The following is a 23109-nucleotide window of genomic DNA, read 5'->3' as shown; positions in this document are numbered from 1 at the left end:
TCAAGGCAAGTCAGCTTATGTCAAAATGACAGTAAACCATGTTTTTTCATTCAACTGAAAGCTGAACTTTATTGCTCTATAATTCTTTGTTCTGCACAAAAAAAATAACTAATATTTCTTTACAATACAAAACACAGATCAAGATGGACTTGTAGCTTGCCTGTGGAGTATTTTATAGACAATAATTTTGGTGATACTTGGACTATAAACTTAAAGTAAAAGTTTGCGAAGTTAAATTCTGAATTTTGAAATTCATGACACTTGAAAAACTAACTAGTTTTTTTGGTCAAAATGTACATTCAAAAAATGATGTTGACTGCTAATGACGTGCCTTATTTTGCCTGAACCTACCCAATCCAATCTATTGAAGTCTTTACACAATTTGAAATAATAATTTTTATCTGATGTGTAGCTAAATGCAAACTTCAAAGTGAATATTAAGCTGTATAAGCTTGAGGGTCTAGCTCTTTCATTCGATTTTACTATTAAATCGAGTTCAGAAAATACGCATTATGGTTATTTAAAGATTAGAAGTTGTTCATTTATGTAGATACATTTAGTCAAGAGTCGAAAATTTCGTATTGAAAAATCTATTTTCGCTGCTAAATACATTCCAACCACTCGTCAGATAAGTTAAGTAATACGACTTTATCACATGTGGCATGGCTGATCGGGTATTTGGTGATTGCCTTAAACTTGGTTTAGGCCAGCAATGCAATTTCTTGCTATGTTGAAGTTCTTACTTAACCTCCTCGTGGTGGCCCCGGGCAATAATTTTTGTATAATTATGCGCACAATTTTTTTTTGTATAATAAACACACACTCAAGGGGATATTACTACTCTTATTATGCAGAGTCACAGTTTGAGCATTAGGAAGAGGAGAGAGGGTTTAAAAGGAGATGTCGGTGCACATTGGTTTTGAATTCCTGAATAATGCAATGACTAGGAAAGACAGAGTGTGGTAAGGCATTCCACATTCGCGTAGCACGACTAAAGAACGAATCTCTGTATTTGACAGTACGGGTTAGAGGGTATACTGATGAGCATTCCTAGAAGCGCGAGTATTAAGGTTGAACTGTTTAAGAGGAGGAATGCAACTGGCTATTTCACTAATGCATAAGCAGTTAAAATAACGTTAAAAAAAGGTCAATTTAAATGCACGTTCAATACTATCCAATAGGCTTAAGTAAGTTGTAGGAGCACCAGGCCAGAGATGGAAGTTGTACTCAAGCTTTTGACGTATGTAAGTCTTGTAGATCACAGCCAGATCAGAAGGGGTGAAATATTTCTTGCATCACCTAAGGAAACCCAAACACCTTGCGGCATTTTTGGCGACATCGCGTATGTGATCATTCAACAAGAGGTTGTTGGTGATACACATACCGAGAATATCGAGATGTTCAGTCTCCTTAATGCAAGTGCCATCCATGCATAATGGCAATGGGGGTATATCTGCCTTAAACGACACAAGACAGCATTGCGTCAGAGAAAAAAAACTAAAAATATTGGTGGCGAACTGCCTAGCAAAGAGATTATCTTTCTCTAAAGAGCTAACAAAAGGAGTGTCATTGGTCATGGGCGTTGCAGGCCTCCCTGGCTTGCTTGAACTTTTTCCGGTTTTCCTCAGTACGGTTGGCTTTATAGCAACGGAAACTTACCTCTTTGACCCTAATAGCCTTTTTACAGCTCGCATTAAACCATGCATTTTCCTTGGGTCTGATACTTTTAACCCTGTTCGGTATAAAAGTTCTCATTCCAAGGAGAATTAAACTTGTTATCATATCAGCGCTGGCATCAACGTCACTATCGAGGAAGCATAGTGACCAGTTAAAGATCCTAAAGCAATTACTAAGACCGTCCCAGTTGGCTTTCTCGTATTGCCAAACGGTTCTATTAGGAGCTCTTTCTTTAACTAAACAGTTTTGACACGAGAAATTTGCTGATATAACACAATGTGCCTAAAGGAGATAAAGCACTAACAGTGTACTTACAGGGTCAGAAGTAAGAAACAAGTCAAGAGTGTTTTCTGCTCGACCTTCAACATACGATATTCGGGTGGGCTCGTTGACCAGCTGAGTTAGGTGGTACAACTCAGCGAAGATTTCTGGTGTTGAATGAAGGTTGAAGCCATTAAGAATTGTGTACATTGAAATCGCCCGTAACAACGATATCAGTGCGAGGATATGACGAAACAATTCTTTAGCTGGAATCAGCCAAAGCATCAAATTCACGAGAAGTTGATACTCTGTCTAAATTAAATAAAGGAAGCAGTAGTGAATGCTTATTTACGGAGAATTTAAACCACATATAATTAAAAAAGGATTTGGAACAATTACCATATTGTGGTAATAGCTGATAAGCAACATCATTCCTAATGTATATGGCGAGGCCATGATGGGAAAAGAATAAAGGCACCAAGCTATACCCATGAATAAAAAATTCAGCAGGATCAGAATCCTCACCTACTTGGGTTTCACTTAGTGCCAAAACAGCTGGCCTGTATGAAACAGAATGGCCCTTAGCCCACGAATATTATAATAATCTACACTGAATCGTCCAGTCATTGCAAAATAAAAATATGTCTAAAACCAAAACAGATAAAATTGAAAATTAAATTTAGTGACAAAATGCCAGATTTCTACAATTAGTGAGAGAATTTATGCGGTAAAGGATAGATATCTTAAGGTTAAGCGAAATGCGATTGTTGGGATCGGGCAAATACAAGTCACCGATTCGTAACACTGTACTGCTCTACTCTGGTCATGATCAAGGAAACGATCGAAAGGATGGAGTTGGGTTACTTCTATACAAAAATGGCAATCAGAAGCCTTATTTCGTGGGAACCCCTTGGGGAAAGGCTTATCAAAGCTAGGTTTCAGAGTAGAGAATGTCCCAACGGAGCTCGCATCTGATGAAGAGAAAGAATACTTTTACAGTTAACTAGGATCCTCCTATATCCCGGCAGAGATATTATTTTTGTTATGGGAGACCTCAATACTAAGGTATTGCAATGATAATGGAGGTTCATTGACTTCTGCAACGCCGATGGCCTTGTGATTGGTGGCACTATGTTTGACGCAAACTGTGTTTTAAAATTAGCTGGGTGTCGACTGACAGGCAAGCGTCTTTCAACCAAATTGACCACTTCGCGATTAGTCGACGCTTTAGAATCAGACTCTTGGATGTCCAAGCAGAAGAGGCGCCGACATGGAACTTGACTGTGACCAATACTTAATGATAGCCACCCTAAGATTGCGTACAGCTACAGTACGAAGATCCAACAGAATTACACGAGCCTTCAAATTTAACATCGCCAGACTAAAGGATCCTACGACCCGTCCACAATTCAAGGACCACCAGTCCCACGAAATGAGAACAATCAGTAGCACAGTGCATGACGACATCGAACACCATTAGAATGCTGTGAAAAATAGTCGGTCGAAGAAAAGGAATCTTGGGCAAGGATCAACGAACGCATAACTGCTCGAATAACTGCTATACAGGGGAAGAAAGAAATGAGCTGGATTCCTCGTACCACATGGAAAAGAAAGAGGTGACAAACGTAACTACATCAACGAATTGGTGCAAAATGCAGAAGATGCTGCAAACAGTTGCGACAGCAGGACCGTTTACAGAATAACCAAAGAGCTGACTGGTACACACAGCTCAAATCAATACCTGGTGATAGAAGTGGACGGTACTGTGATAAATTCGGTGGATGAGCAATTCAGAAGGGGGAAAAAAGACTTCTCCTCGATTTTTAACCGAGTGTTTGCAAACAACGTGCAGCCGATGCCTTCTGAAGCTTCTGAACACACTAATTCCCAACAATAAAGCGGTCCTGCGAATCATTATTGATCAGTGCGTTGAGTATCGATCACCACTACACCTGCTGTTCATCGACGTCGAGAATACCTTTGATAGCGTAAACAGTTAATATATCTGGTTAGCATTGCGGAGGAGAGGCATCCCAGAAAAATAATTGCTATAATTAAAGCAACATATGGTAGGTTGTCACATGATTTTTAAATCCGTAGCTGAGTCAGACAGGGCAGTATTCTGTCGCCAATATTGTTTTTGTTTTTTGAAAACAAGCGAAATTGTGGGGCTGAAAATTAATTCGGGCAAAACAAAAATGATCAGCCTCGGAACCCGAACATCCTCTCGAATAAATATTTCCTCACAACCGGTGGAAAAAGTGGAGAGTTTTTAATACCTTGGGAGTATCGTCTCCATCGAAGGTGGAACCGAACAAGACGTCATCTGCCGCATCGGCAAAGCAAAAGCGGCGTTCGGTATGTTATCGAAAATTTAAGTTATCAGCTTAAGAACAAAGCACAACAGTTTCCTACAAATGTAGAATCTGTGCTTCTTTATGGGTGCAGCACTTGGAAGGTTACTTAAGCCATTACAAGAAAGCTGCAAACCCTCGTGAATAGATGTCTTCGCAACATCTATAGGATTTTCTGGCCAAACCGTATATCAAATGAGGTACATGAGGACAGGAACCAGGAACTTATAGTTTCTATAAAACGAAGGCGTAAGCGGCAATGGGTTAGACATACGCTTCGAAAAGTAGAATCCGTTCACACAAGAAGGAAGAAGAGCTGGACGACCGAGAAGCACATGGTGCAGGACAGTCGAGGCGGAATCAGCTTCACTTGCTAAATGTTGGAGGGAGCTGAAACACATCTTGGGAAATCATATACGATGGTGCTTTGGCGTAGTAGAGGCCCTATGCTACAACGGACTTAACAGGTGTCGGAGGACCTAAGTAAGTATATAAGTACAAATACAAAAACTAGCTAAAACTTGATAAAATTTAAGCTAAGAAAAGAAATTAATTGAATTAAAAAAAAGTGAAACCAAAAAAGCAGAATTGATGTATGCAAATTATCGTAAAATTAATAGAATATTGTTAAAAAACACAATTTGTTTCTCAATCACGTAAAGTTATCGTTTAAGCAATATTTCTAGCGGAATAGGGGATTTAATAGTTCATTAAACAATTATTCAATTGAATTTTTGGCAGAATTCCTACCTGGTTGTTAAACATTCTTGACTCAAGTGTATATGTTAAATCGTCTATGAAATATAACGATGATATCATAAATTTGTAATAAAAATGGTTAGTATATACTTTTTCATAGTCACGTTATTAAAAAATAAATTTAAATAATCAAAATAAAGTGTGCCTTTTACTTTTTGTTAGAATCATCACTTTTCACAGAAAACATTTCCTTATGAATCGAAAATTATCGAAAGTGGCAATAGTAATTGAAAATAGTTTTTTTTTTTTTCTAAATTGAATTACCTTTGATTAAGAGACTACTAAATATTTTTTCCTGCAACAATAATTTTTTTAAATCATAAATAACAACGAACAAGTTTTTTTTTATTAATAACATTTATTTAAAATACTTATTTCTGTTCCACTCAGCACTCACTTGTAACATTCTATATAAAAATGTTGCATCAACTAGGTAACTGGTAGTTTTTGTTTTTTAAATACTAATAATAATATATTCTCATTTTATAATTTAAACTTAATTTCTATACATTTTGTAATCAGTCATTAATAGTATTGGCATTGTTATTAGCTTACTTTTTGTTGTAAGGGTTTTTGTTTTCTCTAATGTCTTGGTTTTTGTGTTGTGTTGTTTCTTTGGGGCCTCTCTCGATTCATAAATAATATATATTTTATTTTTGTTTTTCATATACAATAACTTTTTTATAACTTAGGTTTAATTTGGTAACATTTGTTCTTTTATTATAATTTTCCTTAAAAATTAGCTTTTAGATAGTACTGATGTTAATCATTACACTAAAAAATAAAATTTACAATAAACTTATCGACAGAAGTAGGTAACTACAATGAATCTATGTAAATATTATGTACGTTACGTATATAATGTAATATATATATGTATGTTTGTTATGTATGAAACAGACGATTGTCTAGCAGGAATAGAAAATTGTGCTTCAATACAGTTTTTCTAAAGTTCCTAAGATACTAATATAGAGGTTTCTTTTTTTATTAAGCCTAGTTATTTTTAGTACATTGATTGAAATTGCTGTGAAGAATTGAAGTTCCTTGACCGAAGGATGTTCATATGGATCTCTGAGGAAGCTGTTGAATGAATATACGGTGGAAGATCAACTCCGTCGCTGACACGGCACTGGAGTATCGCTTGTGGGCAGCAGGACTGATATTGAATATTGAAAAATATTTTTGTTTTGATTTTACTCTCTTAAAAAAGACTTTACTACTACAGCACTAGGCTTAAACTGTTCTATTGTGTGTATAGTGCACTAGTTAAGAGTCAGAAGCCGATAGAAAGAGAAGCGGAAAGGTTACCTGAAGCGTTTTCTTAAAGGCGATTCTGAATTCACGATTGAAGTACGCATAGATGATTGGATTGAGAGCCGAGTTAAAGTAGCCTATCCAAAAAAGGATGCAAACTACAATTCGGGGCGTATTGCAACTATCGCAAAGGGACGAAGTTATGTACCTTTTGTTTGAAAAAAAAAACAAAAATTATTTATTATGTTTTATATTATGTTTTGAAAATAATTACCATAAGAAGAACGGCAGCCAACAAACTAGAAATGCACTCATGATTATTCCTAAAGTCCTAGCAGCTTTCTTCTCCCTTCTCATCGTCGTTATTGTAGTTTGTTCGACATGAATGCTGGGCCTTGGGACGGGTATGTGATTTATCTGTAAGTGTTTATCCAGCAAAAGTGCTGCCACCTTTGATCTGTGAAAATATACAATTATGTAAACGAAATTTTAAAAATGTTTTGTTCTTTTTTATTAAACAGTAAAATGTTTTCTAAGATAAGCACTATACAAAGCACAACATTTATGTAGACCTACCCTGAGAGACTTATAAATAATCTTTTTTCCGTTTTTGTATGGAGGTCATTGATCATTTTTGAACACTAAGTTCTAAACTGACATTTTAAACGATAATAAAATAGTTTTCTGGGTTTGAAAACAGTAGGAAAAACAAAAAAATTGTTTGTATATAAATTGTTAGTCACATTTTCCGAGCTATATAAATGTATGTTGGTTACTGATAGTAGTTGGAAAAGAAAGTTTAGAGTTAAATATAACAAATTACATACATGAAAAATAAATATGTACATGTATGAGTGAAAATTGAGAATCCGAGGAAATGGAAACTTTGTTTATACATAGTTACAATTTGTATATTTGTTTTGTGAACATTTATTTTTAATTTTAAGATTCTCATTGGAAGTTTTTTGAATGTCAACTGTGTGTGATGTGTGTTTTATATGTACATACACATGTTGGTACTTCTGTACCTTTGTTTGGAATACCTTTTTTCGTCCTGCATATCTTAAATACTAGGAGAGATATCTTCTTTAAATAAATTTTAATTTATGGATAATAAAAGACTTTTAAAAATATGTTAAATGTTTTTTCTTGAATGATAGAAATTAACTTCACGAACTAATACAGATATCGACTTCAATTTAATTTAATTTTAAACGAATGTCATAGCAAGATGTTATAAAGACAACAAACACTTTTTTACAAATAAATTAAAAACTGTAACAAACTGTTTTTACTTTTAAAAAAAATATGTTGCCTTCGGAATATTTTGATACACAATTCGAAGAATGGCGCTAATACGTGGAAATTGACATTGGTAGACATTGATTTATCACAAAAATATTTTCATAACACAGAACAATATTGAATTTAAACCCATTTTTTTGTATGCAAAGTATTGTTGGTAATATTTGATAAAAATGGAGCTGTGTTCTTTCTTATAACAATTGCAAGCCTATCAAAAATATTTTTTTTAGTCGAATTTTGTATTTGAAAACTCAAATAACTCAAACATTATCATAAACAACCAACCAATAAAATGTTTAGGTCAAATTGAATTAACTAAGGAAGAAGTTTAAGAAGAACTTTCGTCTTTGGATGACAATAAAAAACATGACAGTGTTGAAATTGCTCCTCTGTTCTTAAAATTCTGCAAATATGGTCTTTCTTAATCTCTTTTAAAATTATTTAATTTATCGCTAAGCCTTGGTCAGTTCTTAGATACTTGGAAAAATTCACTCATTACTCAAATTCATAAAACAGGCTCGAAGCAGGATGTCCTTAATTACGACCGATTTCAAAGCTTCAAACTATTCCAAAAAATTTGTAAGCCATTTTCAAAAAAGGGATTTATAAAAATATTAAGCAAGGGTTTTCAGACAATTAACACGGGTTTGTGAGTAAACGATTAACTCTACAACTAGCTTGTCACTTTTGTACAAAAGGTATTGAACGGGGTAAGCAAGTTGATGTCATACGCACCGACTTTTGAAAGGTGTTTGATAGGGTGCATCAAGACGTGTTATTAAAAAAACTATATCACCTTGGTTTTCGTTCTCAATTATTGAATCAGTTAGATCAATATTTAACAGACCGTACACAGTTTGTGAAAGTTGGATGTAAAACGTCAAAAAGAATTTATAACTTTTCAGGAGTTCCACAAGGAAGCCATTTCGGGCCACTTTTGTTTGTTCTTTTTATAAACGACCTTAACGACTGTGTCAAATTTTCTGAAAGCTTCTTATTTGCTGACGATTTAAAAATTTACAAATGTATCAATTGTCCACTTGTTTGCAATCTTTTGCAAGATGACCAAAATTTATTTTTCAGTGGTGAGAAGATAACTGCCTTCATCTCAATATCTTCAAGTGTAAGCAAATGTCTTATACTAGATCACGCCACCCTATTCACTTTGAATATAAGTTTAATAGTATTAGCATTGATTAGGTTTCGGTTTTAAAGGATTTAGGTGTTGTTTTCGATAGGAAGTTAAATTTTAATGATCACTACGATTATATGATTTTGAAGTCAAATAAAATGCTGGGTTTTTTAATGAGAAATTGAAAGGAATTTACTGATCCGCATACTTTTAAAATGCTTCATATCTCATTGGTGAGATCATCGTTAGAATATGCTAGTAGCATAGTATATGCAGTAAGCATAAATAGAATAGAAGCTGTTCAGCGTAAATTCACTAGATATCCTCCACGTAAATTGAACTGGGTAGATAATATTATGCCCTCCTTAAACCAGAGGAGACTTACGTTTAGGCTTGAAAACCTTTCAAATCAGAAGGAAACAGTGTTTTGTTTTTTCAGCCAGAGATGTTATATGAAACCATATGGATTGTTCTATACTGCTTGCACTTTACCCAATTCATGTTCCTTAAAGACCTCTCAGGGTATACAAATACCGCGTCATTACACCAACTAAGGAAAAAGTGATCCCATATCACGTTCTTGTGCTTTTTTAAACTGTGTATGCGATGTAATTACATAACTTTTAATGGAGTAGAGTAAAGTTTAAAAATGCTTTAAATGAAATTCTTTTACGAGGCTTTTTATTTTATAAATTATTTAACTATTTACTTAAGATTATTATTATATTATTTATATTTATATTTTTTAATATAAATATTGTAACTAAGTAGTAAGAAATAAATTAAGAAATATTACGACCCAAACGCTCTTATTAAATTAAAATAAAAGACTGGCTATTTAAATTAAGAAAAATAATTCAAACTTTATTTTGATATTTTGGTTGAGTAAGAAAAACACTTATTATAACGGAAACTACAAAAAAAATAAAGTAAAAGATGGTGCTCTAAGATGTCCTGATATTTAATGGTATTCGCAGTGCCTTCGACGAAGCAATAGGTTGCCCACTCCTTGGGAAGACATACATCCCATAACTGATGCGTTAAATTTTGTATTTCAACAAAATCAATCTGGGTGAAATGCTTTCGTCCTTAAGACTCTTGATCAAAGCTAGAACCTCAACGTCTAGATCTAATAATTACGAAGCAAATTTAGGTGCTTATTTCTTTTGAAAAGAAGTTAAAAGGGTCGATTTGGAAGAACAAATAATTCTCAAAGACTATTAAAATTACTTTATAAAATGTATTTCCCATTGTCTTCATTTCTCTAACACAGGTGTCTCTAAAAACTGGTTTTTTGATAGCGTTTTCCCACTCTGATATTTGATATTTGCTTCTGGGCAATACAAAACGAATGAGTTTACACCAATAAAAGCAAAGCACAATTTATGTTCTTTTAATAATTGTTAGTTTTAATTCTAAAGACCACATATTTATGAACCATATTAAGAAACAAAATATCAATTTATTATCAATTCTGTATAATAAAAAGGTATTGGAAAATTAGTTTACAAACTTAAAAATGAAAAAATCTGAGGACTCGAATTTCTTACAATTTGGATAAACGCGTGTCTAAAAACAATATTTTCTATTGAATTGGAAATATTGAAGGGTAATACCGATTCCTAAACCTGGAAACCCGTCAAAACTCCCAACAAGCTATCGACCAATAAGTTTGCTTAGTTGTATAAGCAAAGTTTTATAAAAAATTTTGAAATGTAAATATTACGCATCGGTGAGCTTCAGATATTTCCGAATGAACAATTTGGATTCAGAACGTATCACAGTACTACTCAACAGTTATTTAGACTCTGTGAACATATTAAGAAAAATCGATCCCTTGGCAAATCGACTGGGCTTATTCTTCTTGATATAGAAAAAGCATTTGACTCAGATTGGCACGATGGAGTGCTGCACAAGATGGCATATTTCAGGTTTCATTCGTATCTTGTAAAAATTACGTACTTTTAAAACGACAAGTTGTTTTATTTTTACAAAAAAATATACAGTTTCCTCTTTTTTTAATTTTAGAAATTGATACAATTAGTGAATACATTGCAAATTAAGTACGCCATGCCATACTAGACAAGTATTATTCAGTAATAAATTAAAGTGCTTAATTTGAGGACCTGCAATGTTTTTTCATAAAAAGATAGTATTTTCCATGCATTACCCCCAACTAAAATTTGTACACTAAAAAAAGGACTCAAGAGGGCTTTGTTTGTACAGCACTTGAACTGCTTTTTAGCTACATTAGAGGAAGATAACAGACTTCCCCATAGAAACTTTCTGAGATTATCGTAAGAAAGCAGGAAAAAGCATTGTAACAGATATTAATTTTGAAAGAGAGTCCGGTTTCTAAAAATTCTCAACGGATATAATTACACCCAACTATATAATTTTCTCAAAAATATCCTGAAATACCAAAATTTAATAAACATTAAAAAAAACATGAGACAATTGTGAAATAGATGTAGCGTACGTCCGAGTCTAAGAACTATTATGACATATGGATGTCAGGAATGGGGATATCAGCAGTATGATGAGGTTGAAAAATTGCAACGGCTCTTCCTAAAAAAACTTCTATTTTTATTTTCACCTTGAAAATGCACTTTGATTATGTAGCCAAAATACTTTCTCATGATGATAATCGATTACCAAAATTATTATTATTACCAAAATTATACAAAAAAATATAAGTTGGTTCAGGAAATGGGAGGATGTAACCATATTGAGCTCTATTTCAGTGCATCCTTGGGAGATGGAAGATGAGAGTATGAGAGAAAAGATCAATTGTATTTTCGAAAAGCTAGATGACAAAATAAGACTAGATCTAATTGAGAAAGCAAATGGCTCCTCACGTAGATCGCTACATCCAAAGCTCAATTATAATTTGAATGAGCTCAATTATTTTACAGACAAAATGAGCTTATTTGAAATTTCTATCATTTGTTGCATTAGGGGAGAGCTTCTTGACTTAAATTACAAACCTTATTTTAATGACCAGTCAATTTTTTGCTCTCTCTGTAATTTGCAAGAACAAGAAAACTCTTATCACTTTTTATCAGTGTGCCCCTTTCTAAAAGAAATAAGTTTTGTATTCTCTAAAAAGTTAATAACAAGCGAATCAGACTCTATAAGTATCTTAAATGGAAGCAACTGGAACCTTCTTGCCCAATATTGTATTGAAGCCCTAAATTACAGAAAAGATTTTATAAATCATTAGAGATTTTAACCCAAAAATGTATCCATTACATAAGTTATTGGAAGGACAATATGATTTTGTAAATAATTGTTTTTTAATACAAGTTTTAACTATTATGTATAGTCGTTCGACGTTCTACTCTAGTCGAGACTAACTTTTGGATGAAGGGTAAACATAATTGGTGTGGTTGAAATATTTTCTAGAAAACATCCTTGTTTCTTTAAATAAGTCATATCTTAAAGAGTTTGGATAGAATTAAATTCTGAGTTCTAAGATTAAATCGTGCAAACAAATGCGTTCTAAAGAAATTGATGAAAAAATAATCTCCTTATTCCGAAATACTTTTATGCTAGCTTTATCTTAGCTATTATTATTAACTTTTGTGCCAATCCTTAATCTTCTCTTCCTTCAGTGGGCTGTGGTATTTTGGTTTAACTTTGCATATCTTTATTCACCAGATGGTTTTGGTTTTTTTAATTAAAATTCAATACAGATCTTAATTTAAAATCAAATCTCATTTTCTATTTCATAAAAACTTGGCTTTGAGCGTTTCTGACCTTTCGAATTCTTTGACTCTTAACAAAATTAAATTCACAGAACTGGACATTTGTCCCATATAAATTAATTTAAAATGTCTTCTACCCTTCTACTGTCCACAGCCTTTCAAATTGCCAGCTTCAATTAGGGGTTTCAACAAACAATCCGAAGAACGTTTTTTGAATTTGATTGCTTATCAAAATAAAATAAAGTTAAAAGTTAACCAAAGCAACAAAGAAAAAAAAAAAACACCTTTTGAATACCTAAACAAATAACTTCTTTGTGGTCTGAAAAACTCAATTCAACAGTGTAAATGTTAAAATATATGTAGCTGGCTAAATCTCTTACTTCTTCTTACTTTTGGCTTCAAGTTTTCAAGATGGAAAAAGGTCATATTTTATTTATAAAATCGCCAGAAAGCAATCAAACCAATTAAATGGAAACCAAGAAAATAAAGTTAGAGGTTGGCGTTAGCGTTAGCTTTAGCGTCGTCATCGTTCGTTGACTGAAATATCCTTTGTCAACTGAAAATTCGGAATTTTTAATGAAAAGAAAAGGATGTTTAGAATAGAATGAAATTCTCGAGGAGAACATTTCACCTTATACATATTAATCAAGAAGATAATTATTCAAGTAAATCGGCTTAAATTTAAATTTACACTTTAAATTATTTTGCTCTATAAATTAAAATTGAGAGAGGTACAGGGAGAAAAATAAGAAAAAGGAAAAAAATATGGGCGATGTTAATCCATTTGAGGCTGATTGTATCAAACGCTCTAATGGTTTTATTGACTCCCCTAAACGATTCAGAAAACAAATCAATACAAATTGAGTTCATTTTATTTTCGTTTCGTTTCGTTTTTATTTTGTATTTACTTTACCTGTACAAAAGTCGTTCCTGTCTATCGGCTTCTCTATAAATTTTGTAATATGTAAATATCATCACAATTCCTGGTATCCAGAAGCTTACAGATGAACTTATGATTGCATACGATTTATTCACCTTAAACTGGCAGATCTGGAACGAGAAAATTTTGAGTTGGAATTGGAATTCTTCTTTTCAATTTTTATTTGCTTTATAAACCCTCTGTTTATTTGAGTTGATGATGATGATGATGAGAGGGTATTTAAAGAGAATATATGAAGGTATGTGCTGCCGTTGATTATGCTTTTGTTTGGCTCTCATATCTCTCATGCCCAAACTTTTTCAATATTTCTGGCATACTTCTTACTCACGCCAAGGCATGCAGGAGAGGGAAATAGGCCAAGGGTAATGGGTCGTGGTAGTATAAGTGGGTACTATACAGGAGGGTAGTAAAATAATTTGGCGCTATTTTAAAACGTCGTTTAGAAAATCTAGAAGTGATGAATTTTATTTGGAATCTAGGAACCAACAATTGGCATCTTGTCCTGAAAATTTGGAATTTGTGCCGTAAAAAAAAGCCAAGTAAAGTAAGACCAACTTTTAAAACTTGGTCTTATTGCACTCTACAAAAGTAAAATGTGGCTTTATGTCACTTGACTTTATTTCACGGCACCCTTGGTATTTAAAATTGTTGTAAATGTGTGTGTATTCTTGACAAGGCATGAAACGGACCCTTTACTTTCATACATTTCAACTTTGACATCTCGAACTTTTTTGCTTGTATTTCTTGAATAAAAATCTTCAAGGGCGGGATGAAAATGGCATCACTTCTAAAGAAAAAATCCATAACGTTACTTACTTACTTACTTAAGGTGGCGCTACAGTCCTGTGTGAACTAGGGCCTCACCCAACAAACTTCTCCATCTAGCTCGGTCCCTAGCTAGATGTCTCCAGTTTCGCGCTCCAAGTTGGGTGAGGTCACCTTCCACTTGTGTGCGCCACCTGATCCGCGGTCTTCCTCTACTGCGCTGTCCTGTGGGTGTGGATTCGAAGACTTTCCGGGCCGGAGCATTGGTTTCCATGCGCTCTACGTGACCCAGCCATCTTAGTCGTTGGACTTTTTCTCTTCTTGCTAAGTCTACGTCGCTGTACAGCCCGTACAGTTCATCGTTCCATCTTCTCCTCCACTCCCCTTCGATGCATACGGGACCGTAGATCACACGAATAACTTTTCTCTCGAAGCGACCCAAGGTGCTTTCATCCGCTTTTGTCATGGCCCATGCTTCTGCAGGACGGGGATGATAAGGGTCTTATATAGCAACACTTTGGTCCTTCGAGAGAGGACTTTACCACTCAATTGCTTTCTTAGTCCAAAGAAACAGCGGTTAGCAAGAGTTATTCTGCGTTTGATCTCAGCGCTGGTGTTGTTTTCTGCGTTTACAGCGGAGCCTAGGTAGACGAAGTCCTTGACTACCTCAAAGTTACGTCTGTCGATTGTGACGTTTTGACCAAAACGTCCGCTTTGCGTGTCTGTTGTTTGGCTGCATTTGCCTGCCGACATTCCTCATCAAACCTGGGGTTCCTTGTTGGTGGCTGTTTGAAACCCAGCACATCAGAGGCGGCTTCTCTGATTGCATCTTGGCAATGTTGCCACTGGTTTTCGATACATTGTGTTGGCGGCAGAGAACTTCGAGAGAGGTTACTTGTAACTCGGTCGTAAAAGGATTTGGCGATCTCTGGCGATTGTAGCCGTTCGACGTTGTATCTTCTCCCAGCACCTCCCTGTTTTGCCTTGGGTCTGGAAATCCAAAGTGCTACCTTGACTAAAACGAGGTAGTGGTCCGAGTCGATGTAAGCTCCTCGGAAAGTTCGTACATCCATATTGCTGGAAGCGTGTCTGGCGTCGATCGCAATATGGTCAATCTGGTTGACGGTAGATTGATCTGGAGAAGTCCAAGTTCCTTTCTGGATGTTGAGGTGTGTAAAACGAGTACTGGCTACCATGACGTTTCGCCCCGCAGCAAAATCTATGAGCCTGAATCCATTGTCGGAAGTGTTGTCGTGCAGGCTGTTCTTCTTGATTATTTCACCAAAGATGTCTTCCCTTCCTAGCTTGGCATTTAAATCGCCCAGGACTATCTTAATATCCTAACTAGGGCACTGCTCATATGTTTTGTCTAAGAGCTCAAAGAACATATCTTTGGTGTTGTCGTCTTTCTCTTCTGTGGGGGCGTGCGCGCATATCAGGCTAATGTTGCCGAATTTAGCCTTGATGCGTATGGTCATGAGGCGGTCATTGATGCACCTAAAGCTCAAGGTTTCTTGCCTAAGTCTGGCGCCAATGACGAATCCGCATCCAAATAAGCGCAGTTGGTTTTCGTGGTAGCAGTCACCATAGTAAATATCGCCGTTTTTCATCCTCTTTTTCCCCGGCCCATCCCATCGTATTTCCTGGATGGCGGTGATATCTGCTTTATATCGTTCTAGAGCCTCCGCTAATTCTTCGGCCGCACGTGGTCTGTTAAGGGACCTAACATTCCACGTGCATATCCGAAGTTCGTTGTCCTTTATTCGTTTGCGTTGGTTGTCAACAGTAAATCCGTCCGTATCCGAGGCTTGTTGGTGCTTCGCAACTATGAAAGCTTTTACGTGGCCTGGAAGTCACCCAGACGCACAACCCACAACCTGGAGGGCCAGATCCTAAGTATAACTCCAAGGATGGGGAGCCGGATAAAACCGCTCCATGTAGTTACAAACAAAATAAATGCATTTCGGTGATCGTCTGTTAGTCAAAACCACTTAGATTCATTTTACTCGACACAATCTTTTGTTGAAGAAGTCGGATGTGAGATAAATATGAAGAAATTTATGCCTGTTATGAAAATGGTGTTAGAAAAGTTGAAAGAAGAAATGTGTCATCACTTCTCAATGGATCTTTAATCCGTTTTTAAGTGCAGCTGCAAATGAGGTAAAATTGTCAATCAAGCTCAAGAAAAGTCTGCTGGATCCATCTGCCGATGGAATGCTGCAATTGGAACGTAAGTCTTTCAATTTGGATACCTTTTGGTTAAAAGGGAAATTGGAATATCCTGGATTAACATTGGAGGTTTTGAAGTGTTTGATTCCATTTGCCACCTCGTACCTATGCGAGTTATATTGATATTTTCATCAATGATCAAAATTAAAAAAAAAAAAATCGCTTAAATTTGGAAAACGATTTAATTCTCAATGTAGCAAAAACGGATCCACGATGAGAGAAGTTATTTTCTGAAAAACAAGTGGTACCTTCGCATTAAGAATAACTTTTGTGTTAATTTGATACAAATATCTAAGATGGATTATATAGGTTATTATTATTTTTTGTTTATTTGACACAAATGAATATTTCCTTTAATTATAATTTTTCTTAATAAACCTTTTTTAACTTCATTGGTTTGTTGAACTGCAGTATTTTCTCAACCTTTTGGAATTCATCGTAAGGATGTTCGCGACCCCTCCAAAAAGACCCACACTTTGAAAAACACTACTTTCAGGAATAGCCTTAATACCCTACTACGTGATACCGGCTTTGTGATATCTGGGTATCTAAGCTTTTTAAAAGTGTTTTTCTTTTTTCTAAAATCAGTGATAACTTATTGTAGAAAGGTTGACTTTGATCTCATTTATTTCAGTTTGAAAAGAATTTTTAAAAATGTCCTAACAAAAACCATAATATAGTGTTCTTTTCACGGAAAGTTATTCTTGCTGGGCCTGAAAATATAGCTAGTACGACTCTGGTCATAATGATATATGATCTGCCAAACGTTCATTTTACTGGTGTTTTTCTATATGCTTTTGAGTATTTACTCCTCAGGTGGTTCTATCTTCATAATGAGCTTTAATTGAAATTAATGATTCTTTATATGTACATACATACTTTATTTTGTATGAGATGTTAATGTTCAAATAAAATCTACTCTACTTACTAATTATACAAGCTCCTTTTTGTTTTAATACAATGTGTTATTAGTGAAACGAAATTCTCTTAAAGTCTTGGAACTTTTATCCCAATTTGAATGTTTATTCATGTTCGTGCCGAATATTAAAAAATAATGATTGGTTAATATTTCCTCGGATTAATAGCCAATATTGGATATAAAGTTATACACGAAAAATTCAATAACAAACTTCAAGTATCTTAACGAAAAATCTCATATATGCCAGAGTGTGTTTGAGAATGTTAAATTTTTTTGGTTGAGTGTTTATTGGGTTAAATCAGGGTAAATTATCATTAAGGATATGAATATCAGTGAGGTATTTTGAAAGAAATACTAAATGATATGCTATTTACGCATGAGTTTTTGAAGACGTATTATTTTGTTTTAATATATTGGATGAACATATGTATGTGTATGGGTGAGTCTGAGTACTATGAGTTCTACTTGAAATTTCAAGCATCCAATAAGTTGGATGTTCATATTATTTGAAATATTATTCTTTTTCCTTATAAGTAACATAAATTATACTCATAAATCTTTTGGACGAATTTATTTGTTCCCAATTATAAATTAATAAAGTTATATGAAATGATGTTGAAAATATGAAGGGTATATGAATAAGCCGCTAATGACAGAAGTTGTCAGCTTTTGACATTTAACAAGTAAAAGCTACGCTACTACTAAAAATGGAACGATACACTTCAAAAGCTCAATTGTTAAAATTCACTACAAAAATAGAGAAAATTTTGAGTTACAATTTGCAAAGCTCCTGGTAACTCTCTTACCGCAAGAGCAAAACAATTCTTTCAAGTTTTAATGTAAAATATAAACAACGTCTGCTTTGCAATTGGATTTTAAATTCACATCTGTTTTTAGAAAGATCAAGTTCATTACATATAGTCTTGAAAAACTGTATGCATCTAGAAAATGGTTCGTTGCAACCATAATTACATCTATGATAAGGATTGTTAAAGAAATGACGAAGACGCAATTTTCTCTCCGGAATATAGATTTCAAAAGTATAAATGATTTATGGGCATTTGATACGGTATGAAAATACATCATGGACAAACTGTTCACATTAAACAGAACGCCTTTTTTGTAAAGAATCAAGTCCAATCAAAGCACATCTTGACGGATATGAAGGAGTTTCAATTCTCCATTTCAGTTGCCTAACAACAAATCTTGTTAAAGCCTTTTGAACTCTTTCAATACGAGTTATGCCAATGGAAGTAGAAGGACACCAAACAATTGAACAATACTCTAGGATCGGCCGAACTAATGACATTTACACTGATTTCAGAGCATAAGGGTTAGAAAACTCGTTGTAGTTTCGCTTGACGAAACCAAGCATTGAATTAGCCCTTGCAATTACATAATCTATATGTAACGAAAAGTGCAACTTCGGAACAAAAATGACTCCAAGATCACGAATATCAGATTTGCGATCAAGAATCTGGTTGAACATAGTTGTGGATCATTGGAACTAAAATACGATGTGCCGTAAACACATTACATTTTGTGATATTTAATGGAAGAATATTCCTATCACACCAATCAGATAAAACATTTAAATCATTTTAAAGATTTTGCTGACCAATTCTATTTTTGATACAAAGAAACATTTTCATGTCATCAGCATACATCAAACAAGAGGCATTTTTAAGAAGAGAAGGGATATCATTAACAAATATATTGAAAAGAAGTTGTCCCAGATGGCTACCTAGAGGAACTCCTGATGAAGATTGTATGATATTAGAGAAGAATTTCCCCAATTTCACACATTGTGTTATTTTATAAAGTTATGCTCTTTTATACTAAAATACAAACGATCTTTTACTATAAGCCCAAATAATTTAGGTATTGCAGAGAGCTTAGTTATAGCACGGTAATTAGTTACAAGATTTTTTGGACCAGCTTTGTAAATAGGACTTATATATGAGAACTTCCACTCAACAAGAAATTCGCTAGTACCGAGAGGTTTATTAAAAATTATTATTATTGGGAACACTAATGTGAATTGACATTGCTTTAGAACCAGAGATGGAATTGCATCTGGACCAGGATTTGAGCTAGATTTTAATTTTGGGATACCATTCAGAATGTCAGACTCAAAGAGATGAAGTTTTGAGATATTAGCATTGTTAATGCATACATTTTCTGTTTGATGAAGCTTTAATTAAGAATGTTGAACATAAACCGACTTAAGAAATTTTGAGAAAAGTTAACATGAACTCTGTAAATCTGAGGAAATACTACCATTAAATTCCATATTTTCTTGAAGAGCTAAAGAACGTTTCTTTTCATTTAAAAAAGTCCAAAAGGCTTTGGAATCCAAAGATATACGGCTTTGAATGTTTAATATGTATTGCTTGTGCAAATACTTGTTTAGAAAATCATATTCTTTATTAAATTTGTTAAAAGCTTTATTTTCAACTTTTTTTTTAAATTAACCAATCGTTTATTAAATGATTTCAAACATTTCCTTTTTGGAATATATTGTCTTAAGCCAACCGAAAAAATATCTATAAACTTTTCAAACCCACCTTGAAGTGATAATGGGCTCTCAACAGCTTCGAACCATTTAAATTTGCAGGACCAGGTGGTATAATACCAGCTGAACTACAAAAAGCTCAGACATAATTCCACCAATTTTGAGGCAATTGTTAACAGCTGTTTAAATTTGGTCCATATTCCGTCGCAGGAAAATGCTCTCAAGTTGACGCTAAAGACCTTCTACCTATAAGACTACCATCATTCCTTCTTAAGACATTGAAAAGATTGATTGATATTTATTTAAATGCAAGTATTGATACAAGGGCGTGGAGAGGGCGTTACACAAATTAGTACCTACGCACTATCAAATACTTTTCCCATCATGGAAAGTTCACTATGGTTGCTTTCTTGACATCGAAGTCGCTTTTAACAAAGTGGACACAATTGCAATAATTTTTTCGATTGGGTCGTTAATTCCTTTGATGCTGACTAGCAGAATAATTAACTCAAAACTGGGCAACTCTTCTGCTAGAAGTAGGACACCGCAAGGTGGTGTTCTATCCCCTCTCCTCTGTAACCTGTGTAACCTGGGGTTAATGAGATCCTTGCTGGTCTGGATGCGTAGGGTTTCACAGTGATTGCCTATATGGATCAGTTTGATATAGCGGCTTCAGGAAAGAAAAGCTTTATCCAATTTTGCAGGAGTTGTATACACGAGGTAGACGAGTAAACAGTTCTTGACCTCCTCTGCACATGTCCTGCACTAGTTTAAAAACGCAAGAATTATCTAGTAGAATTCTTCTATAAAGCACGTTGAACATGATCTACGAAACAAAAACACTCTTATAAAAATATACATAAATCCTCGGTAGCCAAGTTTTTAAAGTACGAGGTTTTTCGATGCCTCACTTTTCTATACTTCAAACTGAATTTTTTTGAACACACCCCTGTGCTTGTTAACTCGAAAAATTTGCCATAAATGATGTTTTTTTGGGAAAAAGTGGCTTCTGAGAAGTTTATGATTTATAAATATTAAAAAAAAAAGAAAAAAATATTTATTTATTCAATATGGATCATCCCAACTATTTACTACCAAATTGTTTTTACAAAATTTTCTTGTTTTAGAGAAAAAAATTTACATTTTGTTATTCTTACATTATTGTCATTTGGTTGAAATTGACTTTTTAAAATGTGTAAACCCACGTTAGTTCCACTCGTTCTTTCGTTGTTCGCTTTCACGAACAAGGTCCTTAACGATTCAAACGATGATTGGGTTACTTCGAAAAAAGAAACTGTTACAATTGTTACGGTGAATGGAATGTGACAAAGTGCCTTGATAAATGTGTTTATATGTTTTCAACAAAACGGAGCTACGTGCCACACAATGCAAAGAAAAAACAGATATTTTGGAAATCTTTCTGATTGTATTATTTCTCAAAGATGTGATCACAGTTGTCCACCGAAGTCTTGTAATTAACACAATTTTACTGTTTTAGAATAACATAAAAGATAAGGTCTTATCAAAGGCTTCACAACACAATTCCTATGAAAAGAAGTTTTGGGATTTAGAATAATAACTTCAGTTTCAATACTAAAAACTTGAAAAGAGATTTGTATGAAAGATAGTAGCAATAATTTAGGAAAATAACTTTGTGTATTTACATTTTAAACATTTTCAACTTGAAAAGAGAATTATTATTATAAAAGATAGCTAACTAAATAGCAAGAATTAAGAAAAATAAAGTCGAAAATGTCAAAACAAACTTGAAATATTGAATTATAATAACATGTTCATAAAAATAAATTAAAAATGTTTTATTATAAAATAAAACGAATAGCCACAAGGTTATAAAGGATACACACTCGTTAATGGGCAGATTTAAGAATAAATAAATTGGGTGGAGCAACAGTCCGTTGTGAACCAGGGCCTAGTGACTTACAACTCTCAACCATTCCTGTGTGCGAGTACTGTTGTCAGGAATGGAAGGGACCTACAATTTTAGGCCGAATCCGAACGGCACTTTTTCATGACAAGAATTACTCATGAAGGATTTGTCAATTCCCGCGCAAGAGGCAGTACCCGTGAAAATTAATTTTTTAAATTAAAGTGGCAGGCAGGGATTGAACCCAAGACCCCTTAGTCCAACGCACTAACCATCATGCAACGGGTACTACCACTGCCGATGGTTCTTTTTATTTTGCTCCGCTCCTGTGTTTTTGAAAGCGGGCTTGGATTGTGGTTGTTTTTGCTGCAGTTTTCGTTGTGCTACGTCTTGCTTTCGATGCGTCTCTTGTTTTAGCCTAGCTTTAGTGTTCTGAGGAGGGGCTCTATTTCCTCCTTGAGCTTTTTGAGGTGTCGCTCGAACTGGCTGATGGCTGTCTGTTTGGCTTGCAGGACCTGCACCAGTTTTGTGATAGGATTGAATACCTTTTCGGAGACCTGTAGAGCCCCTCTCGAACTACGGGCATGTATTCTGTATTCTTAGACTCGGTTTAGTTTATTTAGGCTTTGTTTTGTCAGCATTCTTATGTAATTTCTAGCCGTTGACTGGTCAGATGCCTGACCTGATGTTGCGGTTGTTTGCGGTACTGCTTCTGGCTTTACCGCAACATAGCCTGATATGTTGGCAGAAATATCTTTCGATACCTCTGCTCTTTTGTCCTTCTCCATTTGCCTCTTTTCGCAATTTATAAAATCGTCAATTTCTCGTTTGTGAAACAAAGCCTCCAAATTTGTTGTATTCTTCTTCTGGGACTCGAACACACCACTCTTGGATCTGTCTCCGGACGCTACCTCCACTGGGCTACCGATTAGTTGTTCTAAACAGTGGCAAAATGTCTACTTAACTGCCAAATACAAATGCACTTGATTTATTTTAAATTAACTGCTGAAACACTTGTTATCTCTCTGAAAGTCAAAGAACGACTGAGTCTAAAACACTAAACTAACCCACATGGCCACAGGTACTTCAAAAATGTTCAGATATGGTTTGAAAAAAAATCATAAATAGGCTATGGTGCTACCAGCTCCTCTGAAATGCTCCCATATTACACTTACGCTTGCACTGTGACTGCCTTTGGTTTGGGGAAATAAGAATTAAGAGGAAAAGGTAAGTTCTTTCAGCTCTTAGATTTCCTATCCTTTGCTAAAATTTAAGGTATTTCAGTTTTGTTTACTAAAAGTAAAGTACCTATGATGCTGATGTATTATTATGAAATTATGTAATTTTTGTGTCAGTAATTTTTCGTCAGGTATACGTTCATAAGTTTGCTGCCTCAAAATGATTATT

At 34.5% G+C, this 23109-nt stretch overlaps 1 protein-coding gene across 1 annotated transcript in view; it reads right to left on the bottom strand.

Moving 5' to 3' along the window:
* Window positions 1-6026: 6026 nt before the first annotated feature.
* LOC129953672 (octopamine receptor beta-1R-like) overlaps window positions 6027-23109 on the bottom strand; it is a 141247-nt gene continuing 124164 nt past the window's right edge. Inside the window, exons 5-8 of the mRNA XM_056067001.1 lie at window positions 13363-13499; window positions 6580-6762; window positions 6360-6513; window positions 6027-6207 (exon numbers count right to left, since the gene is read on the bottom strand). Of these exons, the coding sequence (XP_055922976.1) occupies window positions 6055-6207; window positions 6360-6513; window positions 6580-6762; window positions 13363-13499 (627 nt within the window). The 3' untranslated portion in view covers window positions 6027-6054. The remainder of the gene's footprint in view (window positions 6208-6359; window positions 6514-6579; window positions 6763-13362; window positions 13500-23109) is intronic.

This window comes from Eupeodes corollae, chromosome 1 (genome assembly GCF_945859685.1).
Source record: "Eupeodes corollae chromosome 1, idEupCoro1.1, whole genome shotgun sequence".
NCBI classification, from domain to species: Eukaryota; Metazoa; Arthropoda; class Insecta; order Diptera; family Syrphidae; genus Eupeodes; species Eupeodes corollae.
This window is presented reverse-complemented; position numbering and strand designations above follow the sequence as displayed.